Source organism: Somniosus microcephalus, chromosome 6 (genome assembly GCF_052327205.1).
Source record: "Somniosus microcephalus isolate GS21.2 chromosome 6, FLI_Smic_1.0, whole genome shotgun sequence".
NCBI lineage: Eukaryota > Metazoa > Chordata > Chondrichthyes > Squaliformes > Somniosidae > Somniosus > Somniosus microcephalus.
The window spans coordinates 51,273,504-51,295,558 of NC_140992.1; the positions used below are offsets into that span (position 1 = coordinate 51,273,504).

At 42.9% G+C, this 22,055-nt stretch overlaps 1 protein-coding gene across 5 annotated transcripts in view; it reads left to right on the forward strand.

Moving 5' to 3' along the window:
• dis3l2 (DIS3 like 3'-5' exoribonuclease 2) overlaps nt 1-22,055 on the forward strand; it is a 380,300-nt gene that overhangs the window by 152,326 nt on the left and 205,919 nt on the right. For all 5 annotated transcript variants that reach the window (XM_085990207.1, XM_085990206.1, XM_085990205.1 and 2 more), the window contains exons 10-11: nt 4,102-4,181; nt 20,499-20,611. In XM_085990207.1, the coding sequence (XP_085846333.1) occupies nt 4,102-4,181; nt 20,499-20,611 (193 nt within the window). The remainder of the gene's footprint in view (nt 1-4,101; nt 4,182-20,498; nt 20,612-22,055) is intronic.

Genomic DNA, 22,055 nt, shown 5'->3' on the forward strand with positions numbered 1-22,055 from the left:
GGTCTGCAACTTCAGTCAAATGCAGATGCGCAGCTAAACAAAGTATTTACAGCACAGAAACAGTCCATTCCGCCCAACAGGTCAATGTTGGTGTTTATTCTCCATACGAGCCTCCTCCCACCCATCTAACCCCATCAATATATCCTTCGATTCCTTTTCCCTCATGTGTTTATCTAGGTTCCCCTTAAATGCATCTATGCTATTCGCCTTAACTACTTCTTGTGGTAGTGAGCTCCACATTCTAGCCACTCTAGGTAAGTAATTTTAAATTCCCATTGGATTTATTAGTGACTATCTTATATTTATGGCCCCAATTGCTGGTCTCGCTCGCAAGTGGAAACATCCCCTCTATGTCTACCTTATCAAACCCCTTCATAATCTTAAAGATTTCTATCAGGTCACCCCTCAGAGAAAGAACCCCAGCCTATTCAATCGTTCCCGATAGGTATAACCTCTCAGTCTGATATTTTAGTAAATAGTTTTTGCCTGTCTTTTTTTATAATATGGAGACCCGAATTGTTCACAGTACTCCAAGTGTGGTCTAACCAAGGTTCTATTCAAGTTTAACATAACTTCTCTGCTTTTCAGTTCTATCTCTCTAGAAATGAGCCCCAGTGCTTGGTTTGCTTTTTTATGGCCTTATTAACCTGCGTCGCTACTTTGTGATTTGTGAATGTGTACCTCTAGACTGAGGTAATAGGTAAAGAGGGGTTTCTGCATTCATGACTGCTTTCTATTCATTATGTTTTTGCCCAACAAGGAACGAGGTAGTGCTAAATGTAATTTTAAGTAATGAAATGGGGCATGATGGGCAATACAAAGGTCGGGGAACATCTAAGGAACAGCAACTATAACATTATTATGGGTTGATACAGAAATTGAAAAGTAATAGAAATAGTCAAAGATGAAGACACTTGAATGCAAAACAACAAAATTTAATTAGATAAAAAAGAGAACTAGCCCAGATAAATACTGTAGTAACATAGGAACAGGAGTAGGCCATGCAGCCCCTTGAGCCTCTTCTGCCATTCAGTTAGATCATGAATGATCTATATCTTAACTTCATTTACCCACCTTGGTTCTGAATCCCTTAATACCCTTACCTAACAAAAATCTATCAATAATCAGTTTTGAAATTCTCAATAAAACTAGCCTCAACAGCTTTTTGAAAGCGAGTTTCCAGATTTCCACTGCCCTTTGTGTGGGAAAAGTGATTCCTGATTTTACTCCTGAATGACCGAGCTCTAATTTTAAGATTGTGCTCCCTTGTTCTTAACTCCCCCACAAGGAAATAGTTTTTCTGTATCTGCCCTATCAAGTCCTTTAATCATTTTAAATATCTCTATTCGGTCACCCAAGCTCGAGGGAATACAAGCCAAGTTTATGCAACCTATCCTCATAATTTAACCCTTGAACCCTTGTAATCATTCTGGTGAATCCAAGGCCAAACAAGTAGAGGATCCTGCTCCTCTCCCTCCACCCTGCGCATGGCATAGTTCCTGCTCCCCCACCCACCCCACACGTGGTATGGCCCCCACCCACCCCGCACGCGGCATCCCACCTGCCTCCCCCCCCCCCCCCCGCACGTGACATCCCTCCCACCCTCTGCGCACGCCATCGCTCCTGCCTCTCCACCCACCCCACACACGGCATCGCTTCCTTCTGTGACCTGTTGGCAGTTATTGGCACCCCCAACAACTTTTCTGGTCATTATTTGGTTCCTGTTTGTACATTCCTGCCTTAAAGCATTTAGTGCACTATTAATCAGTGTGTTGTCTTAAACAGACATTAATAATAAACACACACTTATGCAAAGAAATAAAAATGACTTCAAAATGCTCAACACTTCATTGCTTACATGATGTATAAGTTTATACAGTAAAAACAAATCCCAAGTCTCAAAAATGGTTCAGAAGGGAGAGAGTTTTACTGAATTGTCAACCTTTTAATTGAGAACAAGTGTATTTGTTTTTTGATTTTAACTGTGAGCAAAGAAAGCACAGCTGCTGTTTAGCAGGTGTACGATTCAACATTGTGGGTTAAGTGAGCAGTTTTTAATCGGAAAGGAGCAGTTGTTAATATTTAAATTGAGTTTTCATAGAATGATACAGCATGTAAGGAAGTCCATTCAACCCATTGTGCCTGTGTCGGCTCTTTGAAAGAGCTATCCAATTAATCCCACTCCTTGCTCTTGCCCCATAGCCTTGCCTACTTTTCCTTATCAATTCCCTTTTGAAAGTTACTATTGAATCTGCTTCCACCACCTTTCCAGGCAGTGCATTCCAGATCATCATAACCCACTCATCCTCATCTCTCCTCTGGTTCTTTTGCCAATTATCTTAATTCTGTGTTCCCTGGTTACTGTCACTTGTGCCAGTGGAAACAGTTTCTCCTTATTTGCTCTATCAAAACCCCTCATAATTTTGAACACCTTTATTAAATTTCTCCTTAACCTTCTCTGCTCTAAGGAGAACAATCCCAGTTAATCTAATCTCACTACATAACTGAAGCCACTCATCTCTGGTAAATCTCCTCTACACCCTCTCCAAGGCCATGGCATCCTTCCTAAAATGTGGTGCCCAGAATTGGATACAGTACTCTAGCCGATGCCTAAACAGTGATTTATAAAGGTTTAACATAAATTAGTATAACTTCCTTGCTTTTGTACTGTATGCTTCTATTTATAAAGCCAAGGGTCCCATATGCTTTTTAACAGATTTATCAACTTGTTCTGCCATCTTCAAAGATTTATGTATGTGAAGCCTCAGGTTTCTCTGTTCCTGCACGCCCTTTAAAATTGTACCATTTAGTTTTTTTTATTGCCTGTCATCCTTCTTCCTCCCAAAATGCATCACTTCATACACTTCTGCGTTAAATTTCATCTGCCATGTGTCTGCCCATTTCACCAGTCTGCCTCTGTCCCCCTGAAGTCTGCGACTATCCTCCTCACTGTTTACTACGTTACTGAGTTTTGTGCCAAGTTTTTGCCTCAAATAAAGCTTGGAAATTCAATCTAATTTGTTTCACAGTCTTTTTTTGGAAAAGGCTAAGAAATTTAAAAATCTTAACAGGATGAGGGGAAACACTCTTTACTTCAAGTACGCTGGGAAATTCATGCATATGCCCAGAATGACCAGATGAGTTGAAAACTGTCAACTTTTCAGGTAATAAAATGTCCAGTTGAAGTCCAGACTTTTGAATCAGGTTGAACCCTTGTAATAAAACCTTTCAGCAAGACATTTAAAGGCACAAAAGACAACTCGGTGGGTAAATTTAATCATTTAGAAAAATTATAAAAAAGTAACAATTCTCAATATATCAAAACCAAACCTAATCTAAATTTTGTCTAGAGAAGTGACGCGCTTAGATGTTTGCGAATGTTGTAGAAAAAGCTCTGTTGATTAAATCAGCTGGACTTAATTTTAGAAGATGAATCTTCTCATTGGTTATGTTAACTGTGGACATGCTGTTCAGAAGGGTAAAGTTTAACTAGCTATGTACTGCACTTGACAAAATTGAGTGCATAATGTGGTAGTAATCTCATAATGAGGCCTTACTATGATGAGTGAAATAATAGTCAAAACAGTAAGATGTCTTGAGTGAAGTGTGAAGAAACTATATTTGGGCAGCTATCTTTTCTTCCTTTTCCTTGCCTAATTATTCCAGCTGAGATTGATTTAATGTCCATTTCCCCACCCCAGTGGAAGTCAGTATCAATTTCAGGCAGGAATGGGAGTGGGCATTGTCATGCCCCATTTGAGAATCCAAAACTCCAGTATTATAGTTACCGAGGTAAAATAGCTAAAATCTACCTTTTGAAGAGTTAGTACTCTAGCAAGTGACATTGCTTGTGCATTGAAGCTTCATATACTTTTGTTGGAATAGTTAAGTCACAATCACAAATTATTTTTTGTCTCAACATTTCTCGAGTTTCAAAGTTGCGATTGACAAAACTGGATTTCTGTAAACAATTTTTGAAAAATTTACAGACACTATTCGTTCTTCAGCATCTAACAAAATCCTGTGTAGTTTTCCAGAAACTTGTGTTTGCTCGCCTTTAGTCAGTCAAGATGAGGTCAAACTTGCCATTTTTTTTGATAGGAACGAATGCATATTCACGATTGATCCAGCCACTGCTCGAGATTTGGATGACGCACTATCTTGTCGTGAGCTCCAAGATGGTATGTTTCTTTATTGCCACTTTTATCTTTTGGAAATGTATTAATTAATGGAAATTTGAAATTTCTTTGTATAACATTGGAAAAAGAAACTTAAAGGTATGAGAACAGCAAAACCACATGACTCTTAGAGTGCCAATTGGAGACGAGTACAACATTACTATTACCACGATAGCAAAATACTGCAGATGTTGGAAATCCGAAATAACAACAGAAAATGCTGGAAAAACTCAGCAGGTCAGGCAACATCCGTGGAGAGAAATTTGAGTTGATGTTTCGGGTTGAACCCTTCTTCAAAACTGGAAAGAAAAGAAACTAGATCGAAGGCAGGGCTGCGATCGGACAAAAGAATAAAAGAAACAAAAGAAGTAAAAGAGATTAGAAGCTAGACGAGATGGTAATAGGCTGGGATTAGGTGTAAAGTGTACTGGCAGGGCAAAAGATAGCTGCCAGGTGTGAGAGAGAAACAAAAGGAAAGGGGGGGGGGGGGAAGGAGTGGAACAATTACAAGAGAAAATGAAATGGGGGCCGAGCTTATGATCTGAAATTGTTGAACTTGATATTGGGTCCGGAAGGTTGCAGAGTGCCTAATCGGAAGATGAGGTGTTGTTCCTCGAGTTTACGTTGAGCTTCCGTGGAACAATACAAGAGGCCAAGGACGGTGAGGTCCGAGTGGGAATGGAGCGGTGAATTAAAATGACAGGCGACCGGAAGCTCGGAGTCACCCTTACGGACTGAACGGAGGTGTGAACCTCCTCCTACCTCCACCTGGACCATGACCCCACTACCGAACATCAAACCACCGTTTCCAAGACTGTCACTGACCTCATCTCCTCTGGAGATCTTCCCCCTGCTGCCACCAACCTCATAGTTCCCCAACCCCGCCCAGCCCGCTTCTACCTCCTTCCCAAGATCCACAAACAGGACTGCCCTGGTAGACCCATCGTTTCAGCCTGTTCTTGCCCTATGGAACTTATCTCTTCCTATCTTGACTCTATCTTTTCTCCCCTTGTCCAGTCTCTTCCCACCTACATCCGTGACTCTTCGGACGCCCTCCGCCACTTTAACATTTTCCAGTTTCCTGGCCCCAACCGCTTCCTTTTCACCATGGACGTACAATCCCTCTACACCTCCATCCCCCACCCGGATGGCCTGAGGGCGCTCCGCTTCTTCCTTGAACAGAGGCCCGACCAGTCCCCATCCACCACGACCCTCCTCCGCCTGGCTGAACTTGTTCTCACATTGAACAACTTCTCCTTTAACTCCACTCATTTCCTCCAAATCAAAAGTGTTGCCATGGGTACCCGTATGGGTCCTAGCTATGCCTGCCTTTTCGTGGGCTATGTGGAACAATCTTTGTTCCAGTCCTACTCGGGTCCCCTCCCTCACCTCTTTTTCCGATACATTGATGACTGTATCGGTGCCGTTTCCTGCTCTCGCCCCGAACTTGACAATTTCATTCACTTTGCCTCCAATTTCCACCCTTCCCTCACCTTCACATGGTCCATCTCTGACTCTTCCCTTCCCTTCCTCGACTTCTCCGTCTCCATCTCTGGGGATAGGTTATCGACCAATATTCACTACAAGCCCACTGACTCCCACAGCTACCTGGACTACACTTCCTCCCACCCCACTTCCTGTAAGGACTCTATTCCATTCTCCCAGTTTCTCCGTCTCCGCCGTATCTGCTCCGACGATGCCACCTTCCACACCAGTGCTTCAGACATGTCTTCCTTTTTCCGCAACCGAGGATTCCCCTCTACCGTGGTTGACACTGCCCTCGACCGTGTCAGTTTTATCTCCCGCACGTCTGCCCTCACCCCTGCCCCTCCCTCCCGGAACCACGATAGGGTTCCCCTTGTCCTCACCTTTCACCCCACCAGCCTCCACATTCAACGGATCATCCTCCGGCATTTCCGCTACCTCCAAAGTGATCCCACCACCAAACGTATCTTCCCCTCCCCTCCCCTTTCAGCATTCCGCAGGGACCGCTCCCTCCGAGACACCCTAGTCCACTCCTCTATCACCCCAAACAGCCCTTCCCCTTCGCCTGGCACCTTCCCGTGCAAGCGGAGGAGATGTAACACCTGCCCCTATACCTCCCTCCTTCCCACTGTCCAGGGCCCCAAACACCCCTTCCAGGTGAAACAGCGATTTACTTGTACTTCTCGCAATCTAGTATACTGTATTCGCTGCTCACGATGCGGTCTCCTCTACATTGGGGAGACCAAACGCAGATTGGGTGACCGCTTTGCGGAACACCTCCGTTCAGTCCGTAAGGGTGACCCCGAGCTTCCGGTCGCCTGTCATTTTAATTCACCGCTCCATTCCCACTCGGACCTCACCGTCCTTGGCCTCTTGTATTGTTCCACGGAAGCTCAACGTAAACTCGAGGAACAGCACCTCATCTTCCGATTAGGCAGTCTGCAGCCTTCCGGACTCGATATCGAGTTCAACAATTTCAGATCATAAGCTCGGCCCCCATTTCATTTTCTCTTGTAATTGTTCCACTCCTTCCCCCCCCGCCCCCTTTCCTTTTGTTTCTCTCTCACACCTGGCAGCTATCTTTTGCCCTGCCAGTACACTTTACACCTAATCCCAGCCTATTACCATCTCGTCTAGCTTCTAATCTCTTTTACTTCTTTTGTTTCTTTTATTCTTTTGTCCGATCGCAGCCCTGCCTTCGATCTAGTTTCTTTTCTTTCCAGTTTTGAAGAAGGGTTCAACCCGAAACGTCAACTCAAATTTCTCTCCACGGATGTTGCCTGACCTGCTGAGTTTTTCCAGCATTTTCTGTTGTTATTTACTATTACCACAGAATCACAGAATCACAGAAAGCCCACAGTGCAGATAGAGGCCATTTCGGCCCATCGAGCCTGCACCGACACATATCCCACCCGATCCCCGTAACCCCTACACATATCCCACCCTATCCCCGTAACCCCACGTATTTAATCCCCCTAACACTAAGGGTCAATTTATCATAGCCAATCAACCTAACCCGCACATCTTTGGACTGTGGGAGGAAACCGGAGCACCCGGAGGAAACCCACGCAAACACGGGGAGAATGTGCAAACTCCACACAGACAGTCACCCGAGGCCGGATTCGAACCCAGGTCCCTGGCGCTGTGAGGCAACAGTGCTAACCACTATGCCACCGTGCTGAGGAAACATCCTAACTTGCAAATGAAGAAATTCCAAATAAGCATAGTCTGTCATTTTGGTGGAAGTAACATTTATATTTCCCTGCCGTCTCTAGAATATTCTATTTGATAGTACTGTACTTGTGTAGCGTATGCATGATGATTTTATACATTTGCATTTTTAAAAATCAAAACTATTACAAGTGTGAAAGACTATTCATACTCTACATAATGTTGCATAAGGCCATAAGTTGTCTTTCAAGAAGTGATTGTTATCTTGAAAGTCTCCTCATTGGAGGATGTTTAAATGAAAATAAAAAGGAAAATTTGCAAATGCTATTAATCTGAAACAAAAATGCAAGAAATACACAGCAGGTCAGATACCATCTGTAAAAAGACCAGACTGGTTATGACCTTTTGGGTGTGTACCTGTCAAAGGCATCATAACCAGTCTTATCTCATTACAGATACTGACTTAACTGTGTATTAACTGTGTATTTCCTGAGTGTTGTATTATAAGTGAATATAGTTCAGCTATTTAGCTTTGACTGATGTAGACACAGAAAAAAAATACATTTGTCATGGGCCTGTTCAGGAAAAAAAATTACTATTTCATTTCCATGCCGTAAGACTAAGTGGTACGGCTACTGTAATTGTAAAACAATGTAACAATTACTTAACCTAGTTGATCTCCTGTAGCATTGCCAACAGTGAGTCAGAAGATAGAGTCCGTCACTAACGTGTAGCTGATGTCCAAGTGGAGGAGTTGACGTTGTTGTCTATTTGAACTGTATCCTGCCTGGTAGTATTGTTGTGTTAGTGATACACGATGGTGTTCTATTGTCTCGTAATCTTGAATACCCTAACACACTGTTAATTAGCAAGATTTTAAAATTATATAAATAGTGGAAGATGTAATTTGGACAAAATAATAAATGAAAACTCAAGATTATGATTTACTTAACCTTTTAAATAAAAATAAAATAATTAATATGCAATCGGGTTAATAATGGAAATTATTAAAATGTGAGATAGAAAAATATATAAATGATGAATAATCTAATGGAACAGAGGAAAATGCTAAAATAACCATTTTTTAAATGGATTGGATGTGAACAGTGTTTAATTTGTATTGAACTTTAAATGAATGTATATATTTATGTAAATTGATAATTTTAAATGATTGATATGATGTGGAGAGGTTATGAGGGAAAATTGATTCCTGAAGAAATGGTTAAAATAAGAAACTAACCAAAAAATTAAGAGTTGAAGAGTTAAATGGGGAGAGGTTAAAGGGGCAGCAGGTAGAACTTTGGAGTTCTGTCCTCAGGAGCTACTGGAGAATGGATTTCAGAGTAAATTTTTTTTTAAAGAGAGTAAAAAATTATCTACAACATATTAAAATGAAAAATAAAAATGTAGTGTTTAATAAAAAAAATGTAAAACTACTTTTAATATCCAGACAGGGAGGTAGAGTCATAGAGTTATACAGCACAGAAAGAGGCCCTTCGGCCCATCGTGTCCGCGCCGGCCATCAAGCCCTGTCTATTCTAATCCCATTTTCCAGCACTTGGTCCATAGCTTTATATGCTGTGGCGTTTCAGGTGCTCATCTAAATGCTTCTTGAATGTTGTGAGGGTTCCTGCCTCTACCACCCTTTCAGGCAGTGAGTTCCAGATTCCAACCACCCTCTGGGTGAAAAAGCTTTTCCTCAAATCCCCTCTAAACCTCCTGCCCCTTACCTTGAAACTATGCCCCCTGGTTATTGACCCCTCTACTAAGGGAAAAAGTTCCTTTCTATCTACCCTATCTATGCCCCTCATAATTTTGTACACCTCAATCAGGTCCCCCCTCAGCCTTCTCTGCTCCAAGGAAAACAACCCCAGCCTGTCCAGTCTCTCTTCATAGCTGAAGCGCTCCAGCCCAGGTAACATCCTGGTGAATCTCCTCTGCACCCTCTCCAATACAATCACATCCTTCCTAAAGTGTGGCGACCAGAACTGCACACAGTATTCCAGCTGTGGCCTAACTAGCATTTTGTACTGCTCCATCATAACCTCCCTGCTCTTATATTCTCTGCCTCGGCTAATGAAGGCAAGTATCCCATATGCCTTTTTAACCACCTTATCTACCTGTCCTGCTGCCTTCAGGGATCTATGTACATGCACACCAAGGTCCCTCTGATCCTCTGTCCTTCCTAGGGTCTTACCATTCATTGTGTATTCTCTTGCCTTGTTAGTCCTCCCAAAATGCATCACCTCACACTTTTCAGGGTTAAATTCCATTTGCCACTGTTCTGCCCATCTAACCAACCCGTCTATATTGTCCTGTAGCCTGGGGCTTCCCTCCTCGCTATTTACCACTCCACCAATTTTTGTGTCATCTGCGAACTTACTGATCATACCTCCTACATTCATATCTAAATCATTAATGTACACTGCAAACAGCAAAGGACCCAGCACCGACCCCTGCGGTACACCACTGGACACAGGCTTCCAGTTATAAAAACAACCTTCGACCATCACCCTCTGCCTCCTGCCACTAAACCAATTTTGGATCCAATGTGCCAAATTGCCCTGGATCCCATGGGCTCTTACCTTCTTGACCAGTCTCCCATGTGGGACTTTGTCAAAAGCCTTACTGAAGTCCATGTAGACTACATCAACTGCACTACCCTCATCCACACACCTAGTCACCCTCTCGAAAAATTCAATCAAATTGGTTAGACATGATCTCCCCCTGACAAAGCCATGCTGACTATCCTTGATTAATCCTTGCCTCTCCAAGTGGAGACTAATTCTGTCCCTCAGAATTTTTTCCAATAATTTCCCTACCACTGATGTTCGGCTCACTGGCCTGTAATTCCCTGGTTTATCCCTACTACCCTTCTTGAATAATGGTACTACGTTAGCTGTTCTCCAGTCCTCTGGCACCTCCTCTGTGGCCAGAGAGGTTCTGAAAATTTGTGCCAGAGCCCCTGCAATCTCCTCCCTTGTCGCACACAGCAGCCTGGGATACATCTCGTCTGGGCATGGGGATTTATCCACTTTTAAGCCTGCTAAAACCGCTAGTACCTCCTCCCTCTCAATACTAATTTGTTCAAGTATATCACAATCCCCCTGCCTGATTTCTATGCCTACATCCTCCTTCTCCATAATGAACACAGATACAAAATATTCATTTAAAACCTCACCCACATCTTTCGGCTCTACACACAGATTGCCACTTTGGTCCCTAATGGGCCCTACTCTTTCCCTGGTTATCCTCTTGCCCTTAATATACTTAGAAAACACCTTGGGATTTTCCTTTATTTTGCCTGCCAGTGTTTTTTCATGTCCCCTCTTCGCTTTCCTAATTTCCTTTTTAGGTGCCCCCCTGCACTTTCTATACTCCTCTAGGGCTTCCACTGTTTTTAGTCCTTTGTATCTGCCAAAAGCCTCCCTTTTTTTCCTAATCCATTCTTGTATATCCCTTGACATCCAGGGTTCCCTGGGCTTGTTGGTCCCACCCTTGACCTTTACGGGAACACGTTGGCGTTGTACTCTATTTCTTTTCTGAAAGATTCCCACTGCTCTGATGTGGATTTTCCTATAAGTAGCTGATCCCAGTCCACCTTGGCCAGATCCTGCCTTATCGTATTAAAATTGGCCTTCCCCCAATTTAGAACCTTTATTTCCGGTCCATCTTTGTCCTTTTCCATGACTACCTTAAATCTCACCAAATTATGGTCACTGTCACCAAAATGCTCTCCTACTGACACTTCTACTACTTGCCCGGCTACATTCCCTAGAATTAGGTCCAGTACCGCCCCCTCTCTTGTAGGACTTTCTACATGCTGGCTCAAAAAGCTCTCCTGGATGCACTTTAAGAATTCCGCACCCTCTAAGCCTTTCATACTCTGACTATCTGAATTGCTTGCAGCACCCTAAGACTGGGAAGGCTTTGAGGCTGTGTAATGTACTGTGTAATGGTTTAGCTGTGGAGAATTGGAGCTTCTGAATTTCCATTTAGTGGTAGATGTGCAATTGATGTTGTAACTGGGAACCCCCAACAGCTGATAACTGTTCACTTAATAAATTCTATTACGGTGCCACCGAGAGGCACGATAGGAAATGATGACTCCCAAAAAAGAAGTGTATCTTGTATGTACTGCTTCTAACAATGTTATATAAGTAGGTATAGATTGCAGTAGAAAATCTCAAAGTGAATAGCCTTTGTTGAATTCAAGTGACTTCTATTCAGTCGAGAAATCATGCAAACAAAAGCAAAATACTGCGGATGCTGGAAATCTGAAATAAGAACAGAAAATGCTGGAAACGCTCAGCAGGCCAGGCAGCATCTGTGGAGCGAGAAGCAGAGTTAATGTTTCAGGTCAATGACCTTTCATCAGAGAAATCATGCATATTGGTTCGGCAAGTGAAATAGTTGGTGCCGCCCCCTAAATTTGTAACTAGGCCTAAGCCTCTTTGTTTCTGTCTGTGATCATGGAGGAAACCTCAGGTAGCCTTTCTACTTTTAGCATTGAATTTTTAGGGTAAGCTGATGAGATTTAAGATAAACAGAAGTAACTGATAAAGAAGTGCTGGGCAGGCGGAAAGGCAGTGAAAGAAGCCAAAGACCTGGATCCTGATTCATTGCATCCTCGAGTAGCTGATGAAATTTGACGTGTTTTAACTGGCGCCTTTAGTGAATCCTTGGAAACTAGTACTGTATTATGCTTGAGGATTGGAGAAAAGGATATGCTGTATGATCACTTTAAAAAAAAAAAAAATGACGAGATAACCCAGGGAGCTACAGACCAGTTGGTCTTACATTTATTGTAGGGAAAGTATTAGAGACCATCTAATGGATCTAAAGATGATCTATGTGTATAAATACAGAGCCCTGGTGACCTGCAACTTTGCTGTTGAAAGAAATCATAGAGGCGATAACAGAAGCTCTGGCCACAATCTTTTTTATCCTCCTTAAATCGGCAAATTATGCCATGTGATTGGGGTTCGGAGCCAGTTTGACTAAAGCTCCACATTTGAATATAGTATTGATTATTAAAATCATTATGATTTTATTCTTTGTCAGAAAAATTATCAGTTTGAGTAACAATTATGACTTGAAGTTCAAGCATGCAAATTTGATGCTTGCCCATCTACTTTGTGTTGTAGATGGGACAAACTAAGGTGTGGCATCTTCATTGATGTTTTAAAACGAATATCTGAACTTCTGCATTCTTAGATTAAGCTGATACCTTTCATTTTCAAGGTATTCAGCACTCAATTAAATTTCAACCATCAGAGCTTTTAAGTAAAACAACTTTAAAAAAAAAAGTGAAGTTTTTCTTCTGATAGTTGTCCTTACAAAATGTAATTTTCAAGTTTTATATTTACCGTTTGGTATAGAGAGCCGAGGAATACCTTTTCTGGACCTTTTCCAGACCACTTACATTGGTTCTATAAAATGAATGGAAAGCAACATTGCTGGACTTATTAAATCTGGTAACGTTGTGCAAGTTGCACCAAAGTCTTCTAATTAATTTAGAGAGAAATTTCTCAATCTGATTTACTGATGCATATTTTTCTCATTTGGATTGAATGTGTCAGGTGCCCAAACCAGAATGAGTGGTAGAAAATACAGTATAGAAGTAGAAAATAGACGTGCAGATTATGTGCGACTTCAAAATGCTGTTCTCATATTGGAGATAATCAAAAGTTCTAAAAATCATGTATGGTTGCATTTTGTATCTTTTCAAAGTCATGTATCCTAAAAATACAAGACAGTACATGGATTTCCAGAAGTAAAGCAAGCATCAGATTCTTTAATTCACTGTACTATGCAATGAAATTGCTAAAAAAATGTCTAGGTTTATTTTTCTCTTGGGTGGGGTGGAGTGGGGGTGGTGGAGAAAGCAGCAAGAAACTTGAAAGCTTAATACAGATTGGATGTTTTTCACAGGAATGGTATGGTGCTTTTTCAACAGCTTTCAGAGAAACAGGATGCAGCTGGAGACAACTGTAAAACAAGAACAGATATAAATTGAAATTGACCTGATATTTGCTGGGAGGACAAGATTTGGAAAATTGGGATTTGGATACTGACAAGCAACAGAATTCCAGTAGGCTGATGCAAACTAGTTCAGTGGTTTAGTTCAGCACGTGATAGTTGACTTTTTTGGGGGATTTATGCATGCAAAAGAGAGAGGTGACAACACTATCTGAAAGAGAATTCCACAGATAGAAGAGGTATATGAAGCTTCAGTGGTGGTATTCTTTGGGGACATTAATTAGGAAAAATTGTTGAGGCAGGTGTAGCAGCTCTTAACATAAGAACATAAGAAGTAGGAGCAGGAGTAGGCCATACGGCCCCTCGGGCCTGCTCCGCCATTCAACAGGATCATGGCTGATCCGAACCTAGACTCACGTCCACTTCCCTGCCCGCTCCCCATAACCCTTAATTCCCTTATCAGCTAGGAAACTGTCTCTCTCTGTTTTAAATTTATTTAATGTCGCAGCTTCCACAGCTCTGAGGTAGCAAATTCCATAGATTTACTACCCTCTGAGTGAAGAAGTTTCTCCTCATCTCAGTTTTGAAACGCCAGCCCCTTATTTTAAGATTATGCCCCCCTAGTTCTAGTCTCACCCATCAGTGGAAACATCCTCACCGCATCCACCCGATCAAGCCCCCTCACAATCTTGTATGTTTCGATAAGATCGCCTCTCGTTCTTCTGAATTCCAATGAGTAGAGGCCCAACCTACTCAATCTTTCCTCATAAGTCAACCCCCTCATCTCCGGAATCAACCAAGTGAACCTTCTCTGAACTGCCTCGAGAGCAAGTATATCTTTTCTTAAATATGGAAACCAAAACTGCACGCAGTATTCCAGGTGTGGCCTCACCAGTACCCTGTATAACTGAAGCAAGACTTCCCTGCTTTTATACTCCATTCCCCTTGCAATAAAAGCCAAGATTCCATTGGCCTTCCTGATCACCTGCTGTACCTGCATACTAACCTTCTGTGTTTCATGCACCAGGATCCCCAGATCCCTTTGTACTGTAGCACTTTGCAGTTTCTTTCCATTTAGATAATAACTTGTTCTTTGATTTTTTTCTGCCAAAGTGCATAACCTCACACTTTCCAACATTATATTCCATCTGCCAAATTTCTGCCCACTCACTTAGCCTGTCTATGTCCTTTTGCAGGTTTTTTATGTCCTCCTCACTCACTGCTTTCCCTCCCATCTTTGTATCGTCGGCAAACTTGGATACATTGCACTTGGTCCCCTCCTCCAAATCGTTAATATAGATTGTAAAGAGCTGGGGTCCCAGCACTGACCCCTGCGGAACACCACTAGTTACTGATTGCCAACTCGAGAATGAACCATTTATCCCAACTCTCTGTTTTCTGTTAGATAGCCAATCTTCCACCCATGCCAGTATATTACCCCCAATCCTGTGATTTTTTTATCTTGTGCAGTAATCTTTTGTGTGGCACCTTGTCAAATGCCTTTTGGAAGTCCAAATACACCACATCCACTGGTTCCCCTTTATCCACCCTGTTTGTTACGTCCTCAAAGAATTCGAGCAAATTTGTCAAGCATGATTTCCCCTTCATAAAACCATGCTGACTCTGTCCGATTAAATTATGTTTATCCAAATGTCCTGTTACTGTTTCCTTAATAATGGACTCCAACATTTTACCAACCACAGATGTTAGGCTAACTGGTCTATAGTTTCCAGCCTTTTGTCTACCTCCCTTTTTAAATAAGGGCATTACATTAGCAGTTTTCCAATCTGCTGGGACCTTTCCTGAATCCAGGGAGTTTTGGAAAATTACCACCAATGCATCCGCAATCCCTACCGCTGCTACTTTCAAGATCCTAGGATGTAAGCCATCAGGTCCAGGGGATTTATCCGCCTTAAGTCCCATTATCTTACCGAGTACCATCTCCTTAGTGATTTTAATCGTGTTTAGCTCCTCCCCCCCTATAGCCCCCTGTTTGTCCAGTGTTGGGATATTTTTAGTGTCCTCTACTGTAAAGACTGATACAAAATATTTGTTCAGCGTATTTGCCATCTCCATGTTCCCCACTACTAATTTCCTGGTCTCGTCCTCTAAGGGACCAACATTCACTTTAGCCACCCTTTTTCTTTTTATATAACTGTAGAAACTCTTGCTATCTGTTTTTATATTTTTTGCTAGTTTACTTTCATAATCTCTTGCTTACCTTAAGTGCTTGTAGCTTCTGTGACTATAATCTTGGGACTGGCAGCTAGTCACATTTTTCCAGTGCTGTAGTGAATGGACTCTGACATAGAGTAAGCTATGCTCAACTACACAACTGATTTGTATGCCTTTGGGTTGTAATGACTGTCGAAATTACACTCTATAGCTTAGGGAATAGTTACAATATTCCTTCACTGGGTAGATATATGTTTGAAGAATATTGAAATTGCTGGAAGTGACAGTAGGATTGAGTTTTTTGATGATTTCCACTCTTCAGACCGCTTTTCCAGCCATTTTTGCCACCTTGCTGCAGTGTAAATCACGTGATTACAGGACCAAGAAACTGATTGCTTACAGCTGAAAAAATGTTTACATCCCTTGTAGAGATTGGTGGGGAACATCACAATTCAATTTTCTGGTCAGAATTTCTGACTTGGTCATCAGTGCTAAAAGCAACAAGCTATTTGTTCTGTGCCTGGTTATAGTGATTTTCTTTTCAGGTGTGGAGTAAACCAATCTGTATTGGAGAGGTATCAGCAACCAAGAATATAATGAAATCCACCATATCACTGAAAAAGATGAGGAACGAAGGGCATAAGTTCTCATTTCTGAGTGACTCCGGCATGCATGTTGGGATAGTATAATGCTCATTTATTGTGACCGACTGTTTGCATCCTTGTGAGGAAGTCAACGGGCTCGATTTTGTGGCTTATGTGGGAAATGGTCGGATTCCCCCGAATGTGGGGTTCTGATACACAAAAAATGTGTCAGCCAGCTCCACGCAATTTTCCCTCAAGTGGCCAATTAATTTCCAGCATGTGGGCAGCCTTGCTAATTGTCTATTTCCAGTCAGAAAGCCCCACAGTATGATGTCATCATTTGTGGTGCTTTCAAGGCCCATAGCAAGCACTGCATCCTCTGAAGGCTTCCAGACGAACCATACAGGATGGCAGAGGAGCCTGCAGCAGCTGTGGCCAGTGCCAGACCCCGAGCTGCCTCCAAATTCGACGAAGCTTCACTGCAGGCATTATTGGATGGGGTTAGGGCCCACAGGGAGGTCCTCTTCCCTAATTCAGGCAGGAAGAGGCCTCCCACTGAGACCAAGGCTGCATGGATGCAGGTGTCAGTAGATGTTAACTCGAATGTGCATGTCACCTTGGCATCACATCTCTAACTCCTTCCTTTACTCCCCCACAGTACCATCCAGAGCCCCCGTCCTCACTGTGGAGGAGGAAGAGGCTGTGCAGCCAGACTCCTCAGAGGAAGCTCCAACCTCTGAGGGCACAGCGTCAGCAGAAGTAAGCGCACCCAGCACCAGCGCAGACACTCACACCTCGGGGGGACCTTCGGGACATAGAGTAGTGTTGTCACCTGGTGTTTCACAGCTCACAAGTGAGCCTCAGCAGATTCTGGAGACAGGGACAGCAGTGGAGAGTCCTCGTCGGAGGGCGCAGGACTCTGCCAGCTCAGCTGCGCTGCATGTCAACCCTCTGCCTCTGGGTCCATCCGCAAGAGAAGAGGTGATGGATCTCCATGCACAGATGCAGGAGTCTCTGGCAGGTTTTGTCTCCAGGGTCGCTGCGAGTGTGGAGCGAATGGAGGAGTCCATAGCGACCATGAGCAGAGCCTTTGTGGAGTTATTGGCGCATGAACGCATCACCATGGAAAGGTTGGCAACCTCCATGGAGGAGATAACTCGCCAGGGTACGGAAAACATGGTGAGTGCTCATAAGAGAATGATATCTCTTGAGCGTTGGCCATCTATTGAACAGAGAAACCAGATCTTCATGGAAGTCCTTCTGAGTAGGACTGCCAGTGCAGAAACAGGTCCCCATGGCCCCCTAAAGTGCAGCAAGGTGCTCTCAAGCCACTTCCAAGCACTGACCCCTTCTGGCCTGTGCAGCTTCAGGTGAGTGAGCAGCAGCCTGGTGCTCCTGGTGCTCATCATGCTGTTCCTGGTTCTGCTGCTGCCGCCTCTGCTGCTGGAGATCCTCTAATGGCAAGAAGGGAAGGAAAAAAAGGCGTCCCATGCTTCTCGTAGATGCCTCCGCTGAGGAAGCGCTGAGTGAGGGTGGCGAGAGGGGCTTCCCAGGAGATCACATTGGAGAAGTTTGTGAGGCTCCAACCTTCCACAGCTGTGCCTAAGCCTTGAAGAAGTAGCCCCAAGCCTTCAGCAACAAGGTCCTTCAACATACAAGTGCTGTCCCTTTAAATCGCAGCTTTTCCAAATGACCTGCAGCTGACAGCAAGCAAGCCGGCAAGCTTCACGCCAGGTTTCATCAGCGGTGTTACCCGCAGGCGTGTTTGATGTGGGGAAAGCCCCAAAATCGCAACAGCCCCTGAAAATCGACTTAAACAAGGTAATAATTGCTCATTAGTGTTCCGACAGCCAGTCCCGCCAGCAGCGGGCGGGACTGAGGCAGGTCGCGGAGAAACGGCGGTCCGAAAGTCGGACCGGGCGGGGAATCAGGCGGAGGGCGGGGGGGGGCGGTGGTCGCGACCCGCTTTTTCAGCGATTTTCGGCCCCTGGCCAGCTGAAAAGCCGCCCGACGGCTGCCAGAAAATCAGGGCCAACCTATCTGGTTCAAAATCAAATTCAAAATCTCACCAGATATGCCACAAGAGACCAGTTTTTCAGTGAGGTGTGATGGCTACCTTATTGAAGACCTGCAGGAATGTTGAAGATGATTGTTCTAACTTAGAGCTAAGTATTGAGACTGTTGTTCCATTTCTGAGCCATAAAATTAAGAACATCAGAAGGTGACCAGTTTGCTCTGAAGCTAATTTGGAAACCAGTTAGGTTCCTGTGATTGAGATGTCGCAAAATCTTTCCATTCATCATATGATTTCTAAGAGTTTTGACACTATACAGTCAGTAAGTACACCAGTCTATAGTTATCAGGGTCTGAGTTTGAGTCATTTTGAGGATAAACAGATTGCTGCTTTCTACTCTGGGATCAGCACCATTTGGGAGGGACAGTTAAATTTAATGAGCTGAGGAGCAGCCTTGTATAGAGCCTCGTCAAGCGGAGTGCTTATGTCACGTATGAGGCGAGTAGCTTTTCTGGGAATAAACCTTTGAATGAGAGGTTTAACTTTCTTATACCTGACTTTAATTCGGCTGATTACATTCCTACTGTCAAAAAGATTATTCATGCATAACCTTGAATTTCAGATGGGAATTGAAGAAATATGCTTTACCTAAAGCAGTGTGTCACTTGAGGATGGAGTTGGATCTGTTTTGGGAATTGATTTGTCTATCTTTCACCAGCCCTTGTGGTCTACCAAAGAACCATGGAGTTTGGAGTTGATCTTGGATATGCACCTCCTGCAAGCTGTTGTATCTGTTTTCAGATTGGCATGTTAGATGGAGATGCACTTAACAGTCCTGTTTTCCCAATCTTTCTAATAAACAAAACCTTTCTATGCATTGATTAATGATTCAGCATATCTTTCATTAAACTATACCTGTGAACCAATGCTTATATTAAGCTACTTGGATAGAAGGTGGCACTCGGCAGCATGAAATCTGCTTGGGTTGAGCCCAAACAACGTTGGATCTTTTGATTTGTGGACGAAATTTCAGTCCAATGTAGCAACTTCTTTCTTGAGACTGTTCTAAATCAATGGAATTGGTGAACAGATCTGTAAAGTGATAATTTGTTGAGTGCATAAAGGTGATTTGTGGAGTTAAAGCTCTCTGCCTCTTCACTTCTCCTTTCAGACCTTCATTAAAACCTACCTCTTTGACAAATATTTTAATCACCTCTCTTAATATCTCCTTCTTTGGTTTGGTGTCAATTTTTGTCTGATTACGCTTTTAGCCACTGATTCCATCCTTCTCCCTGGCCATTGTCTGAGGCTGAACCAGATTGTTCGCACCCTGGCGCCCCATTTGAGTCTGAGCTGAACTTCCGACCCCATAAGCTCTCCATCACCAAGACCGCCTACTTCCACATCCATAATATTGCTTGTCTCTGCCCCTGCCTCAGCCCATCTATGACTGAAACCCTCACCCATGCTTTTGTTACATGGACTATTCCAATGCACTCCTGGCCGGCCGCCTATCTTCCACCCTCTGTAAACTTAAGCTCATCTGCCCGTACCCTAACTCACACCAAGTCCCGTTGTCCCATTCACCCACCACTCCTGTGCTTACTGACTTACATTGGCTCCCAGTCCAGCAACGCCTCAAATTTAAAGTTCTCATCCTTGTGTTCAAATCCCTCCATGGCCTTGCCTTTCCCTACCTCTGTAACCTCCCCCAGCCCTACAAACCTTCAAGAACTCTGCATTCCTTCAATTCAGGCTTCTTGAGACCCCGAATTCTTTCGCCCCCACCATTGACAGCCGCGTCTTCAGCTGCCTAGGCCGTAAGTTCTGGAATTCCCTCCCTAAACCTCTCCGCCTCTCTACCTCTTCTCCTTTAAGACGCTTCTTAAAATCTACCTCTGTGACCAAGCTTTTGGTCACCCGTCCTAATAGCTCCTTATGTGGCTTGGTGTCAGATTTTGTCTGATAATGCTCCTGTAAAATGCCTTGGGAGATTTTACTGCGTTAAAAGCGCTATAGTTGTTGTTAAAAGGTGTTATATAAATGCAAATTGTTGTTGAGTTTGCTAGTGCTATAAGTAATTGGAATGTAGAAGACCTCTGCAAGATCCTAGAATTTATATTTGGCTGGTAAAATGCTGCAGAATTAGTGAGGGATAATAAGTGACACAAAGACTACAAATTTTGGTAAATGTAAAAAATATTTGTGATTCAGTGGCTAATTTTAACAAGTCACAGCCATTCTTATGCCAGATCAGATGGACTTCTTATTTCATTGCATTATAACTCTTCATCATTGAACTCCAAGTACTTTCTTGCTCTGAAATTTACCAGATGTGTTTGCAAGTCTCTGTTGTGTATCTAGAGTACATAGTTTTAGTTAATTATATTTATTATAATTTCTTTGAAGGAAACATGGAAGTTGGCGTGCATATTGCAGATGTGAGTTACTTCGTTCATGAAGAGACAGCTCTTAATGAGATTGCCAGCAAGAGGGCAACCAGTGTCTATCTGATTCAGAAGGTAAGGAATGTGAAGCTGAACCTATGCTGTCCAGTATACCCAAATAGTTAGATTATCTAAAACAGGCTTCATAATTAGGAGTGCATTACAACAAAATGAAAGTTAAATTAGTCCTTTACAAGAACCCTGCAGAATGATTTTACCTACACTGATGAACTTGGATAAGATCTGTCATTTAACATTTCAGCATGCACCCTTTCACTGTGAATGACTCAGCTCAATAAACAGAACTTACATACAGCCTACACAGCTTGGATAAAAATATGTCATTAAAATGTTGTATTATAACCAAGATTGAGGTGTACATGCAATGTTGAGCGTTTATTGCATAAAAATGTTTACAATACTATGTGTGAAATTGTACTGGGTTAAAAATGATTGAAGTTAAATTCTACTGTTGTCTACAAAGTATTACAAAGTATTTAAAGCACACTAACAGTCCATTCGGCCCAACAGTTCCATGTCGGTGTTAATGCTCCACACAAGCCTCCTCCCACCCTTCTTCATCTAATCCCATCAACATATCCTTCTATTCCTTTCTCACTCATGTGCTTATCTAGCTTCCCCTTGAATGCATCTATGTTATTTGCCTCAACTACTCCATGTGGTAGAGTAAGTTCCACATTCTAACCACCCTCTGGGTAAAGAGATTTCTTCTGAATTCCCTATTGGATTTATTAGTGACTATCTTGTATTTATGGCCCCTAGTTCTGGTCTCGCTCACAAGTGGAAACATCTTCTCTACGTCTACCCTATCAAACCCTTTCATAATCTTAAAGACCTCTATCAGGTCACTCCTCAATCTTCCCCAGCCTGTTCAATCTTTCCTGATAGATATAACCTTTCAGTTCTGGTATCTAGTAAATCTTTTTTGCACTTTCTCCAGTGCCTCTATATCGTTTTTATAATATGGAGACCAGAACTGTTCACAGTACTCCAAGTGTGGTCTAACCAAGGTTCTATACAAGTTTAACCCAACTTCTCTGCTTCTTAATCCTATCCCTCTAGAAATGAACCCAGTGCTTTGTTTGCTTTTTTATGGCCTTATTAACCTGCGTCACTACTTTTAGTGATCTGTGTATCTGTACCCCCAGATCCTTCTATTCCTCTACTCCATTTATCCACTTACTTTCCAAGGAGTATGTGGCCTCCTTATTCTTCCTACCAAAATGTATTACCTCACACTTTATTGAAGTTAATTTGCCAATTACACGGCCATTCTGCAAGTTTATTAATGTCTTCCTGTATTTTGTCGCAGTCCTCCTCTGTATTAACTACGCCCCCCAATTTGGTGTCATCCGCAAATTTTGAAATTGTACTTCGGATTCCCGAGTCCAAATTGTTTATGTAAATAGTGAACAGCAGTGGTCCCACCACCGATCCTTGTGGAACACCACTTCCCACCATTTGCCAATCTGAGTAACTACCTTTAACCGCTACACTC